The 14,358-nt window shown below is 41.3% G+C and overlaps 2 protein-coding genes across 4 annotated transcripts; one reads left to right on the top strand and one right to left on the bottom strand.

Moving 5' to 3' along the window:
* The first annotated feature begins 809 nt into the window (after positions 1-809).
* Positions 810-4,263, top strand: foxf1 (forkhead box F1). Its single transcript, XM_073465213.1, has 2 exons — positions 810-2,077; positions 3,165-4,263. The coding sequence occupies exons 1-2, from the start codon at positions 1,099-1,101 to the stop codon at positions 3,326-3,328; spliced, it is 1,143 nt and encodes a 380-aa protein (XP_073321314.1). The 5' UTR covers positions 810-1,098; the 3' UTR covers positions 3,329-4,263.
* A 2,197-nt stretch (positions 4,264-6,460) lies between these two features.
* On the bottom strand, positions 6,461-14,354 carry mthfsd (methenyltetrahydrofolate synthetase domain containing). Of its 3 annotated transcripts, none has more exons than XM_073465039.1 (8): positions 14,218-14,354; positions 13,973-14,076; positions 12,568-12,681; positions 12,287-12,400; positions 12,067-12,157; positions 10,649-10,761; positions 10,192-10,317; positions 6,461-8,453 (listed from the first exon to the last, which is right to left on the bottom strand). In XM_073465039.1, exons 1-8 carry the CDS (start codon positions 14,243-14,245, stop codon positions 7,716-7,718), a joined length of 1,428 nt encoding a protein of 475 aa, XP_073321140.1. In that variant the 5' UTR covers positions 14,246-14,354; the 3' UTR covers positions 6,461-7,715. The 3 variants fall into 3 exon arrangements, with proteins under 3 accessions (XP_073321140.1, XP_073321141.1, XP_073321139.1); XM_073465040.1 differs by lacking the exon at positions 12,568-12,681 and adding an exon at positions 12,749-12,862 and having other exon boundaries at positions 7,628-8,453; XM_073465038.1 differs by lacking the exons at positions 12,568-12,681; positions 13,973-14,076; positions 14,218-14,354 and adding an exon at positions 12,749-12,999 and having other exon boundaries at positions 7,628-8,453.
* Between the last annotated feature and the right edge of the window lie 4 nt (positions 14,355-14,358).

The following is a 14,358-nucleotide window of genomic DNA, read 5'->3' as shown; positions in this document are numbered from 1 at the left end:
AAATATTATGACTGCATTACACAAACAATATTCATGTGTAAAAACGTCCCAACATCTTACATGAGCCGCTGCGAACAGACGGGCATATCGCATCAGATTGAGTATTAGCTGATCTAAACGGGGCTTTTGCTTGATTTTTTATTTAAAGAAGGCCAGGGAAAATGTTTACATTCTGCTGTATAAACATCCTGCCCATGTTCCTGTCTATCTTTTACAGAAATCAGGAGGGTGGTGGTGAATATGAGGGGCACGCTCTCTGCTAAATGCTTTCCATGAACTAAAAATGTTTTAAAAAATATTTAATAAGTTTAATAAGACGTGACCAGACATGACCTGCTGGCCGTGCTGGTGCATCAAACATGTGGCCTGAAAATGGAGAGATGCAGTTTGCACAGCAGGTTTGTTAAAAATGCAGTTTATACCATAATATTCTGTGTTTAAAATAAGCTGAAAAATAAAAATAAAGTCATATTAGATAGCAAAGTAATGTGTATCTAAAGGCCACAGCCAGGATATTTAATCATTGTGTGATTATGTAATAAATTATAATCCATCTGAAGCCACGTCGTTCTGTTCTGCATCATAAAATAGTATTATAGGTTTAAACAGGCTATATAAGAGATATATTCCCTATTTCAATGTAAGGAAAGGGGAAAAACACATTTCTCTGAAAAGTGAACGCATACAGATGTGCATGCTCACAGCCCACCACTGAAGTAGGAGGGAACTGGGCGGGTCCCAACGTTAGGATGGCCAAGACATCCAGCTTCCAATGCGCTGATGGCAACAGATAAGTAAAAAGTGAGCTCCTCGGACGCACGACAACACACCAACTGAAGTGGAAAGCGGCTCCTGTTCTGCTCCTTATCCCATTTTCGGACGCTGCGTAGCCTACAAGGCGGTTCGGCTTCAGACTGCTGCAGGACTGAACCAAACGGAAGAAGTTACGAAGAGAAGTCTCGTCTTTGGTTCGCGCGTTAAGTTTACCCACTTCTTTTTTTGGCTCTTTATGTCAGCGAATTTGTGTCCAACTTTGTAGTGTTGGGAAGGTGGAAATCAACCATTTTCGTTTGCCATCTCGAAGACTAAATCCTACCAATGACGGCAGAGGTCCAGCAGCCCCCAGCGCAGACTCCTGCTCAGAGCAGCCCGATGTCTGCTCCGGAGAAGCCGCACGGACAGACGGCGGTGATGGAAACCGCCTCTTCCACTACGAAAACCAAAAAGACAAACGCAGGGATCCGCAGACCCGAGAAGCCCCCGTATTCATACATCGCTTTAATAGTCATGGCTATCCAGAGCTCTCCAACCAAGCGCCTGACGCTGAGTGAAATATACCAGTTCCTACAGAGCCGCTTCCCGTTTTTCAGGGGCTCATACCAGGGATGGAAGAACTCCGTGCGTCACAACTTGTCCCTGAACGAGTGCTTCATAAAGCTGCCCAAGGGCCTCGGCCGGCCAGGGAAGGGCCACTACTGGACTATCGACCCGGCTAGTGAGTTTATGTTCGAGGAAGGCTCCTTCAGAAGGAGACCCAGGGGCTTCAGGCGCAAGTGCCAGGCGCTGAAGCCCATGTACAGCATGATGAACGGCCTGGGATTCAACCACATCCCCGAGTCCTACAACTTCCAGGGGAGCGGCGGGGGCCTGTCCTGTCCGCCCAACAGCCTGTCTCTGGACAGCGGGATTGGGATGATGAATGGACACTTGGCAGGTAACATGGAGGGGATGGGTCTGTCCGGGCACACCATGTCACACTTGTCGACCAACAGTGGACATTCCTACATGGGAAGTTGTACAGGATCCACTGGGAGTGATTATCCCCACCACGACAATTCCGCCTCCCCTCTGCTCACCAGCGGGGGAGTCATGGAGCCTCACCCCGTCTACTCGAGCTCAGCCTCGGCGTGGGCCCCGGCTCCCTCGGCCTCGCTCAATAACGGGGCCTCCTACATCAAGCAGCAGCCTCTGTCTCCTTGTAATCCAGGGGCGAACCCGCTGCAGCCGAGCCTGCCCACACATTCACTAGACCAGTCGTACCTGCACCAGAACGGGCACAGTACTACAGATTTACAAGGTAAGCTCAATGTGATCCCCACTAATTAAAAACCGCAGAGGATTTTATGAAGAGAGCAAGAAAATATATGATGCAGGGACATTTAGAAATACAAAGACCAAGCCATTTAATTACTAGAAGGTCTAAATAATATTTTATTTCTAAGATTGTGATGATCTAACGCCAAAGGTGGGCCTAAAGGAAAAAATATCGAGCCTGACATAACCTTATTTGAATATCTCTATTTTGAATTTCCTGTCACCAAACACAGAAGAAGAAATCAGTTCATCAAAGGCATTAAAGAAAATGATGCAACCCCGAAGAAAACACACATTTCTCCCACGAAAATTAAGCTTCATCTCCGTCCTGCTTCCAATTAAACAGACTTCACAATAAAATCCAGATATCAGGTGGTTTTTTTTACGCACGGTTTCAGTTTCTGGGGGAAAAAAAGAAGAAGAAGAAGAGAGAGAGAGAGTCACGAAAGGGCAGGGAGGGTCTGCCGGGACAGTTTAGAGCCGTGCCAATCTCCGGGCAAGAAAAACAAGCGCGGTCAGGACCAGCCTGCCTTGCCCCGAGGCCGCGAGTCCTGCGGGACTGGCGTGCAAGAGGGCCACTGTCAATTAGCCCTGCAAGCCCGCCTCCGCCTTTTGACAATCTTAATCGTGCTTGCTAAACGGACTGCGGGTCTACGAGGAGTACATAACAGAGTGAAGGTCTTATCTGGCCTCTGCAAATTAAATTAAAAAAAATTCTCTCGATGGATTTTAGAGAAAAAATGTTCGATACAGGGCCTCAAGAAAATTTGGAGGAAGAGGTGTGAAGATTCTCATTTTAATTTAACATAGCTGTATAAAGTTCCTACAACATTATTATTATTATTATTATTATCATTATTATTATTATTGTAAGTGGATCCAGAAAAACCTACGTCAGGACCGGCTGCTCCACAGGAAATGTCATGGATAATTGACAATTAATTACCAGTTAAAGCAAATGTGATAATTTTATTATTATAACTGTTTTTTTCAGAGGTCAAACTCTTGTCTCGTGACACTAAATATTTCCCTGTTTTTTAACCCATGTTTTTGAAACCTTTTTCTCGCAGGTATTCCTCGGTACCATTCCCAGTCTCCGAGCATGTGCGACCGAAAGGAGTTCGTCTTCTCCTTCAACGCCATGACGTCCTCGGCGATGCACTCACCGAGCAGCAGCTCCTACTACCACCACCAACAGGTCGCCTACCAGGACATCAAGCCCTGCGTCATGTGATGCCTTCACGGACACTGTGCAGACCCAGAGGCCGGTGTGACAGCCTGGAGCCAGGCGGCAGGGTGAAGCGAAAACGAGTAAAATAACCACTGAGAGAGGCCTGCCCCGGCCCCTGGAGACAGCTCACTGCTTCAAGTAGCCCGGACTACTTTTCTGTACTGTTTTACACACCATGCGGCAAAGACGCGGAGACATGCCCATCACAAAGCAACCACGTAATAATAATATATAATAATACAAACTTTTTTCATGCATCTACATCGACCAGCGGGGTAAAGACTGGCTGTATGAAACCCTGCTGCTGTTTGGTACTTAGTCCTGCAGAGCGGATGACTACCACTTCACACTTCTTGTTCATGTTTATTCTTCTTGTTAAATAGGCCAATGTAAAGAAAAAAAAAATAATGCACACGTCCAATTTTCTCCGTCTGAAGTTTTTACCTTTATTTTCTTTGACAAATTAGACTGAGGCTCTTTGTTTTATGTTTTTTTTTATTTTGGACTTTCATACCAGCGTTGAATTTCGAAATGAACAATAATGGACATCGCATACACATGTCCATATATACTGTGTAAAAATGATGAAGGCACTTTTTTGAATAGCCTATAAGCGCAACTTTTTTATTTATTCTGTAGGCCTACATATTTTAAAATTCAGGCGAATTGGCCAAGGAGGTATATGCTTTATTGGCAATATTTGTCAGAACGCTTGTTATTTGTTTTAAAATGAAAAATTGAGGATATATTGTAAGCACTGTTATGTCGTTTGTGTTAGATGTATGTAGACCATTACTTTCAGCACTGTATACTTATATTTTGTTAGGAAAATTAGCAGTCCATCAATGAGGGCTGATCTTTAGGCTATATTACAACAAATCATTTGTAAGAAATAAAATATATCTGTTGGGCTGTTTGAGCTCAAATCCACCAAAGAACGAGACATATTTCGATTTAATGACACATCCATAATTCATGGGGATTGTTTGGGGACACAAGTCGGTGAGCATTATTACACAATCATCCCAAAATTGTAGTTAATAGTTAAAATAATTCAACAGGATTATTTCATAAATGTGAAAAGCTTGCAATTAATGAATCAATCAAACTAAAAAAGGAGGACAGACTGATTTAAAGTGGGTTTAACCTGCTAAATATTTGGTGATATGGAAGCCAAAAATTTAAAGCACAATATTCATATAATGTCTAAACTATAGAATAAATGGTGTCTTGTTATAATGCACTTCATTGTTGCCTGTTTTTGTCTGACAGGAGCAGCTCATGCCTGTTATTGTAAAGTGACGTTAAATTAACACATCTTTTTAATCATTCATTGATTAGAGATTTTGAATAAATGGTTTTAAAGTTCAATCGTATGGTGTGAAACAAGAGTGTACGCCGCAATTAAGGCTGGAACAAACCAGACGCAGAGATCTCACCCGCCTGGGGTTACAGGGTGAAAACCTGCAGCGTGGCTACATTTACATTTATTTTCCTTAAATGCATTTTGTCTGCCGTGCAGTTTAGGGGTCCAAGATGCGTATACTTTTTGAAAATGTACACACAAAATGAGGTTTAAGAAAATAAAAATCTCAAATTAACAAATTATAAAAAAAAGAAAAAAGGTTTCTCCTCTTAAAAACACTCTTTACATTTTAAATATCACAGAAAAGTCAACCTGAAAATGCAGAGGAATAAGATGCAATGAAACGTGCACAAATAATGAATAAGTGAATGTCTGATTACGCCATGAAAATACTACAGCCACTAGTCACATTACAAAAGGCACGAGCTAGTTCTCTCCTCGTCAGATTTCTTTTCTTTATTATAAGAGTTGCAAAAGTCATAATTGTTAGTTACATCAGCTACTAAAGATATGAAATGACTTAAGTTTGAGGTTCAGAGAACTTTGTAATGTTGAATCTAAAAACAGGAATGTAAAAAAAACATGGTGGACAGGGATCTATTTTTATGACCATCCTAATTCTGTCCTGCACACCTCCTGGAAGTTAGATAGAAGTAGCTGAATTGTAATTTAAGATGTCGTCTCACTCACTTTATTTTGTAAGTAATGCTGTCGAGGTGTACGCTCACACATACAGCTGTACCTCTGGTTGTAAACACGCTGTGTTTTAATACTCGTGAAGCTTTGAAATCTCACAACATGACCACCGACTGAACCCCAGTAAAACGAGCATGCCATCGAGCACAGGGATAAGGCGGCTCAGCAGCAGTGGAACAGCACATTAACAGACTGATGACATTTGCTGACGTTCAGAGCTCTGGTGGGGCTGAGGGAGCGAGATGGGGCTCCACAGCTGTTCCCTCGCCCAGGCCTGGATGACAGCTCCATAAAAAGCCAGAGGCCTGCTCTGTGCAGACGGACATGCTGTGTTGCTTGTGTCTAAATACAATCAACAGTTCAGTGAAAACAGGACACTTATCTGGTACTGCAGGCTGACACAAGAGTGATCAGTGACCAGGTGATAGTCTGTGCAGTGGGAACATTACAGGGGGAGTAATAGAGGTTACTTGTTGCTTTAATCTGAGTCGTACATAAATTACTTACTAGTATTTCAGTTTGTTAATGGGTTTGAAAAACAACCACTACTGCTGCAGACAGATTTTCAAAACAAGACTTTAAGGAACTCAAGAAAACAGGAACTGGTTGCATAATCTAGAGTTTTGCAGAAGATCTAAAACAATTTAAAGTTTAAAAAAATGTATTTTCTTTGTATTTGTGTGAGATCCATCAGTCTACCAAGTTTTGTCAAAATCTGATCGGTTGGTCTGAGATATTTTGTTTAAAGTTTAAATACCGTCTCTCCAGGAGGACAATCTGTGTTAGCAGGGAGGATATTATCAGGGGCAACAGGCTCAGTCACAACTGGACAGTGAGTTGGGATTTTACAAAGTTTTCAGTTTGATCAACAGAAGTGCAATCAGTGTACTTTCTCAATTGCTGTAAAACAACATGGCAATGCGACATCCCTCAAACGTTTGTTAAAATAGTAAGTAAGTAAGATACTTCGCAGTTTCGTTTAAGAAAGACATTAAACCGGTACCAGTGCAGTCACATGCCTTAGTAGAGACAAAATATGCATTAAACACACAGAATACAACAAATATGTTGTGGGGATTTTTTTTAATCAATAAACAAAACAACAACAAATATGACAACAAATATATAATGTCTTAAAATATTCAGAGAAAACCAAAGCAAGTAGTCAAAACGCAGCTCAAACAAGGCCGAACAAATCTCTAAATGTGTTGTTTAGATCAAAATACGTGCCGTCAAAATACATGTTTTGAAAATATCAAAATCCTGGGTTATGTGCAGGGATGAATTGTACAAAATCTCAGCTGAGTCAGAATCATCATCACTAAGTTATGGCTGTTTAAATGCATTATATTGTGTTATACTGTGCGTTTACATGTCTTATAAATTTGGTTGAAACTGCACAATATGCTCAAAAAATCTGGCAATAAAAAACAAAAAAAACAATGTTTTTAGGATCATTCAGAGGTTACAGATTTTGATTGAAGGTTGGATGAAATTTGTACAAAAAAAAAATTCAACATGGGGCTCAGTTGGTGGAGCGTACGCCCTGTGTACAGAGGCTGTGCCCTCGCCACTGGGGCGAGTTCAAATCCGACCCGTGTCCCTTTGCTACATGCCGTCCCCTCTCACTCTCCCTGTTTCATGACACTCCTAAACTGCCCCATAAATAAAGCCAACAACAGGCAAAAATAAAACAAGAAAAGAAATCAACATGGTGGCCGAACATTGGTCTGTATGGATACACGATAGTTAAAGCAAGAACTTTACTAAAAATTCTCCTTTTTGACTTCATGGCTCAGGACTCATCAGGATTGTATGAGCTGATTAAATGACCACATGGTGGCGCTATATCTGTAACAAAAACTAACCAGTTTTTCTTTGGCTCATGGCCTTAGTTGAATGTTTCTGAGATAACCGACAAGCAGAAAAAGAGGTCTGAAAACCCGACCTTCTCGGAGGAGGTAATACTGAAAAAAATTCACTCAACACTTATACAAAAGCCTCCATCTATCCATCTATCTATTCAAAAAACACCTTCAAGAACTGAAGGATCTATGTTCACACAGACCACGAGGAGTGTGTGAATAAAAAGGCACATACATGTGGTTAAGTATCGTGAATTGATATGTACAAATCACTTTTCTAGTCAAATGCTTTAGCGAAGTGTATTTTATTCATAGTGTGTTCAGCTCATTAGCTTTAGCAGTCACTTTAAATGTTTACGGTTCATGTAACTGAGGTCAACTTGCAATAAATGCAGAAATATTAAAAAACAAACTAAACTCTTGTTTAGGCATTTAGCGTCATTTAGCGTATGGCCTGCTGCTGTTACTGCTCACTCATTTCATCATCGCCGTCACTCTTAGTATCTGGTGCCGTTTTGGTTTTGGGAGCTGTTGCTTGTCTCGGTCTCCTGTTGGACTGTCCGGACCTCCTGCCTCCCCGCTGGCTCTTGGCCAGCTCAGCCTGCAGACTGTGACCATTCAGATTGAGACCCTGCAGAGCCTCCAGGGCCTGCTCTGCAGCCTGAGGGTCGCTGTAGTCCAGGAAGGCCCTGTGTTGAGCTCCCTGCCAGGTGAGCCTGAGCGGGCCGGCCTCCCTCTCTCTGAGGGCAGTTTTCAGCTCGCTGACACGCAGCCCGGCAGGGATACCCCCCAGGTAAACTGTGGTCACACTCAGAGGGAGCTTACGTTGAGAACCCTCACCGCCACCCTCCTCTGTGCCCCTTTCCTTCATGTTCCCTCCTCTTCTTCCCCTTCCTCTCTCGCTGATTTCTCCCTCTTTACCTCCCGCACCATCTCCTCTGCTTTCTTTCCTCACTCTAGCCGGGCGCTGTCTGGTTTTCTGTTCTGACTCTACTCTTCTCTCCTGTTTGGATTCCCCCTCAGGATCCTGCCGTGTGTTTTGCCGTGGCCTCCGTCTGGTTTGCCCTCTGGGTTGACCCATCTGCAAACCGGGCTCTGCTGCAACAGGCACTGCCCCCAGTGTTACATCCTTTCCAGCCTGCTCCTCCAGAGCACGCAGCTTCTTCAGGATGGGGATCCTCTCCAGCTTTTCAGTGTCCAACTGAAGACACAAAACGGGACAGGCTCAGTAAGGCTGAAAAGGGAGGGGGGGTCACATTGCTTTGAGCCAATGCTCCATACCTGAGGATGAGTTGATTTAATAACAAAGTGAAAGCTGACAAATTAATTGGTATTATTCCATCCTGCTCACAGCCCATACTGCTGTAATATTTTTTTTATAGAGGCAGGACATTTCACTTCCCCAGCAGTTAAAAATAAAGTCTGCGCTCTTGATTTGTTGGACCTTTAAGTGTCTTGGCAGCCTTTGATGCTGAGCAGTCCTGTAAAGGATATACGGGGCTATTGTTTTTACACTGGCCTGTTTGACCCGTCGTTCCCCTGCCCCTGCAGAGCCAGGCTGGCTGGGCAGAGGAGCCTTTGATGATCAGACATGGCCTTCCTGCCAGTGAGGTCACTGGGTCCTGTTTACTTACAAGTGTGTCTTAAGGAACCCAGAGGTTACACAAAAACTCTCCACATAGTAAGAATAATGTCCCCATCTTGTCTAATTAAAGACAGATTATCAGGTGGAGAAACACAGGACATTTCTCTGCCAGAGGCAGTAAATCAGAAGCAGTTCAACATCCAGACTCACATTAAAATATAGCTGTTGATTACTGCTTTTTTTTCAATGTTTTTCAGTCTATATATGCTCTATATGTACTGTATCTGAAAAACTAAAATGCTGACTTATTTTATATTAGAATTACTGATTAAAAGCTTGAACCAAAACTAAATAGAGTACAAACAAGAGTGACACTGATAATTATTATAAGATATAAATTAACCACATTCAGAGGCAGACTGAATGAGTCCTCTGCTGAGGTGTCGGGTTATTAAATGTCCACTAGAGGGCAGCGTCGCTGAGCAGAGGAGCTAAATACTTGAGGCCAGTTAGTTAGAACTGAAGAAGACTCTTGGATGAGAGGTGAAACGTCTTCAAGAAACTGAAACACGTCCAGTTGCCTATGATACAGCACTTAGAACTACCATGACCTGGATGACTGAGAACCTACATCAACATCTAAGTACAATAAGCTTCGATCAGTTCAAATTAATGAGTCATAAAGATTTGTAGTCAGATTAAATGTACAAGAAGCGAGCTATGGCTAAATTGTTCCAGCACAATCAGCCTACAGTTGGCCAATAACACTTAACTAACTAAACAATATGATCTGTTGCTTGCAACACATTTTATTGTAATTAGAATATTTTTTTGTTTTAATGTTCAACACAAAATTATGTTCATCACAATGAATGTTATGCATACTGTCACATAGACAAGAGATAATATTGTAGTATAGTTTTAACCTGAGTGCTTGAAATGACAAAAGTTCTGATTCTGTAAAGATGATCTTATTTTTTTCATCACTTTCTATCTCAACAACTGGTTTAAACATCACATCATGTTTGGAAAATGCTTATTTCCTCAGTCTGAAGGAGTGTTGTCAGGATACGTCGATACAATACCTTCAAAAATATCTATATTTGATAGCATTCTCAATGCCACAGGGGAAAATGTACACAACATTGGGGGAATAAAATTTCTGATTTTTATTAGATGGTAAATAAAAACAACGCTTGTGTACAGCGTGTTAAACACAACATCATCTAAGTTAATGTACCTCATGTGAATTAATATACAAATATTTTTTCGCAATAATCCCTAAAATGTGGTCATCAGACAAGCTATGTAATGGATCCAGGATTAAATTATTATTATTTTTTTTTAAATTTACCTTAGTCCAGATGATTCCCTGCGGTTTGGGCAGCTGGCAGTTTGTTTTAATGAGTCTGGTGGGTGTGAGGATGTAGTCCACACTCAGGTCATGACTATCCATTAACTCCTCTGGAATGTCCAGCACCTGAAAGCACAAAGACGCCAATTAGCACTCAAACATCATTAAGTCTTTAATTATGTGTTTGATCAACAGAAAGTTTTATGACAATTTTGAGAGGTAAAATATGTATTTAAATCATTCATTTCAAGTTAACATTTTTACTTGCGAGTTATTTTTAGAGACTACACAGCGAACTGACAATTTGAAAAAAATGTGGTGTTCATCAGGTTTTTATTTGATAAAATGGAGTGGAAATACAGAAAGCTTTAATCAAACAATAATTTCACCTTTGTTATTTTGTAGTTCCATGACACATTCTCTGAATATAAGATGATGACAGAAGAAGTAAACTAACCTGACAGTCATGGACAATAGAAACCACCACAGTAGACTCATTCACAGCTCCCATTGAAGCCATCATGCCATACTCCATGTCAGCAAAGCCCTCTCCTTTTCCAATCCGAAAGCCTGCAGAGGAAGACAGGAGCCAGAAGACCTTTGTTAAAAGACAGGGTTTTACGTCATGCGATTCAGAGAATTACGCTTCATCTTTGATGTGGCATTTTCTGCCTTGGAATGTATGAAAGATCCCAGAAATAACCAGCATCTGCATCACATTCAGCATTTTTAAAAATACTCCTAAATCCGAGGATTCCTATCTAAAAACTGCACTAAATTATTACACACTGACACACATGTTGAGGGCAGCTGTAGTAATGTTTTCCATTCATAAAAAATAACTTTTAAATGTAGACCGATGGGAACGTGGATGAACCCTGTGCAACCAACGCTTTATGAGAACCATGTGTCGCTGTACACTTAGAGCCATTTAGAAATGCATGCATTACAGTAAACATGTCTGTTCCACCGCAGCACTGCATCGCTTATCTCAGGCATTTTGATAATGAGGGTCAAAATGCATTGTAAGTGATGGGACAATTTACATGGAGGGCAGAACCCACAAAGAGCAAAATGGATCTGATTAAGCACATCTGCCCCCATTCTCATCTCTGTTCTTCTTCAGATCTTCCTGACAGGGTGTCCTGGTGCCTCCATGGGCTACAAACAACATGTAGTGATCACAACACAATATTTAATATGACCTCTGTTACATGACATGTCCTCTCAGTCTTTTGTCATTTTCCACAGTGTAATCAACCACCCTTATAGGATTTAATTTCTTATCTTCAAAGACCTGGTTTAGCAGAGTCAGTATCTGAGCACAAACAGTCACATTTTGTGAGACACTGATGTTCATTACATACATAAGTATAGGTAGAATATAGTCTTACCAGTCGTAAGTCCTGAAACTGAAGTAAATAATTTTCAAGTTCTCTAAATCAGCAACACAGGCCACACAAGCTGCTTTAATTGCTGTTTTTTTAAGGGTGAGGTCAAGCGCTGGGGGTAACATGTTGCAAAGTAACACATTACTGTAACAACACTACATTTGTCTGAAACTGTGGTAGGAGATTTGAGGGGGGGATGAGGGGAGACGCCATCCCCCTTCTTACCAAAATGACCATAATGCATCCCCTTTGTTAACCTGCAACCTCTCCTTTCCCACCCGTCCCCCCGTTTAAAATGAACAAACGCCTTCTGTGTAACTCTCATATAACGTGTTACTGTTTTTAATTTCAGTTATCAGATAACAGTTACTTATCAAAGAATTATGTCATTACATATGTTCTTCAATGATCTGCATAAAGGAAAGATATAAAAAAAGAAAAGAAAAAACAAAATCAGTCAACGTCCAATGGCAGGAATAGTTACCTTTCTCTGAAACTGCCACAGACCCAACCACCACCAGGTCTACCTTGACCTTCGCATCCAGTCCAACAGGCACACTGAAGTCTTTCACACCCTGAAGAAGAGGTTCAGAAGGGACAGGAAGAGATAAAAAGATAGGAATAGGTTCAATGTTTGTGGGTTTATTCTTCAGAATTCTGGGTGAAAATGTTAATGAAGATGTGTAAAATCAGCTAGTTCAAACCTGAGAGGAGGAGCATATGCGTAGCTGTTCTTTGTTGGCCCCCTGTGGAGGAGTAATTTTATTGAAAAGGCCGGTGCGAAGACGAGGAGTTGGGACCAACAAAGTTTTCTGTGCCTGAGAAAATAAACACAAAAATTAGCCACCAGACATTTTCATTTGTTTACCATTATTAAAGATCAGTACTGGGTTGGACATGGTTACAAGACAGATAAGACAAAGTAAATAAATGTCTGTAATACAGCCAGAAGCAGTGTTTCTTTTTTTCCACAGTGCAGTGCTACCTGCAGCACCGCCAGCCGGGCACCCTCCAGAGGCTTATCAGGATCCACCTTCACCTCAGCTGTGTGGGTGAACACCTGCAGCTCAGACACCTTGGCACAGGCTGTGAACGCACCCTGGGTGAGAGAAGAGGAGGACAAAAGGGCAGATGATAGTTGTTTTTGTTTGTTTTTTTCGACTTACTTCCAGGGTGACAAAGCGTGCCTGCTGCTGGGGTCTGTCTGGGTTTACTTTGACTGTCTGGCTGGACTTGAACTCCTGCAGGTCCACTAGCTTGTTGCATGCTTGAATTGCACCCTGGCCATTAAGTAAACAGTGAAAGAGACGCATAGATGCACAGGACAGGATAACCATTAATCATTCAGAATTCAAGAACATCAGTCAAGAGCTGCTGATACCCGGGTGTCATTATTGTTGCAGTGATTTTACCGATACAGTTTACTGCTTAAACACTTGATATCTACGATTATTTGACCTTCCAAACAGAGAACACAACACAGTCAATAGAGATTGAATTTACATACCTGTAGAGGTGCAACGAATAATCGATTCGTTGTCACAAACAACTTTAATAATCAATGAATCAATTCCAGCACATTTTACAGCAATTAACTCATAGTTCTCTGACTCCAGCTTCTTAAATGTGAATATTTTCTGGTTTCTTTACTCCTCTGTGACAGTGAACTGAATATCTTTGGGTTATGGACAAAACCAGACATTTGAGGACGTCTTCTTGGGCTTTGAGAAACACTGATCGACATTTTTCACCATTCTGACATTTTTTCTTCCCGACCAAACAACTAATGGATTAATCGAGAGAATAATCGACAGATTAATTGACAATGAAAATAATCGCTTTGGGAAAAGTTTACTCTTCTAGAAATTATATTTGCATGAATTATAAAAATTAGCTCTGTTTTTTAAAAAAAATACATCACATTTTGCTTAAAGGAAAAGCAGGATATAAAAGTGGTCTTTGCTGATTTCAAAGTATCAATCACTTCCCCCAATAAAGTTTTAATGTCATTTCATAAACCATCACTCTTGTTTACATCTGGTTCTCCATCATGTCTTATTCAAAGATACCTGTTTGTACACACATATCTAATATAAACTATCACTACTTTACTGCTCTGTGCACACGTGGCCTCCCTGCAACAGACAGCCGACAGGTGTTCACAGTGAGGAGACCACCCTGAATGAATCAAACTACACTGAAATAAAAAGCAGATAGCTGATTGGAGTCTTTGTCACAGCCTTCCTAAAGATGTCTCCACTGCATATTTGAGTTAACAATTCAACTACGAGCAGTGCGTTTCATTTAGCACACGGCTACTTATAGCTATAGCAGCACATTTGGTGGTCGTATACTCTGCCTCCAGTCAAACCTGCTTTTAATAAACCTGCCTTGAAATTGGGGATTCTGTTGTGAACAGGCCGTGGGAAGTTTGCCAGATTTTTCTCCTCGATGTAGTCCCAAACTTTCTGGCGGATGTCCCATTTCGACGCTCCTGGAGAGAAAACAAAAAAAAAAGGCATTTGAGACAAATTCAAAGTGAAGCTAGACGCTGGAGCAACATTAGCCAAACATGTCTGCACATTAGCATCGACGCTCATTTTTGACAACAAAGCGTCACGAACATTCAACCTACCAGGTTTTATTAATATAACAGGCTCCATTATGTTATATGTTAACAGAAATGAGTCTCTTCTACAACGGTCTGCTACACTACACGATGTCAAATCGTACACGTGAGCCCTGTAACATAATACTGAAGGAACAGCTGCTTGTC

The sequence above is a fragment of the Pagrus major genome, chromosome 4 (genome assembly GCF_040436345.1).
Source record: "Pagrus major chromosome 4, Pma_NU_1.0".
In the NCBI taxonomy this organism is placed as follows: domain Eukaryota; kingdom Metazoa; phylum Chordata; class Actinopteri; order Spariformes; family Sparidae; genus Pagrus; species Pagrus major.
The sequence above is the reverse complement of the archived record's forward strand: the minus strand, read 5'-3'. Positions and strand labels throughout refer to the sequence as shown.

Bases quoted from the DNA above. Each gene is read 5' to 3' on its own strand.
- foxf1 (XM_073465213.1), top strand. From the start codon at position 1,099: ATGACGGCAGAGGTCCAGCAGCCCCCAGCGCAGACTCCTGCTCAGAGC. The intron at 2,078-3,164 runs GTAAGCTCAATG...TTTTTCTCGCAG, and splicing joins CAGTACTACAGATTTACAAG to GTATTCCTCGGTACCATTCC.
- mthfsd (XM_073465039.1), bottom strand. From the start codon at position 14,245: ATGGAGCCTGTTATATTAATAAAACCTG. The intron at 12,682-13,972 runs GCAGGTTTATTA...TCTCTCACCCAG, and splicing joins ACAGAATCCCCAATTTCAAG to GGTGCGTTCACAGCCTGTGC. The intron at 10,318-10,648 runs GTTAGTTTACTT...TTGTGCTTTCAG, and splicing joins CTATTGTCCATGACTGTCAG to GTGCTGGACATTCCAGAGGA.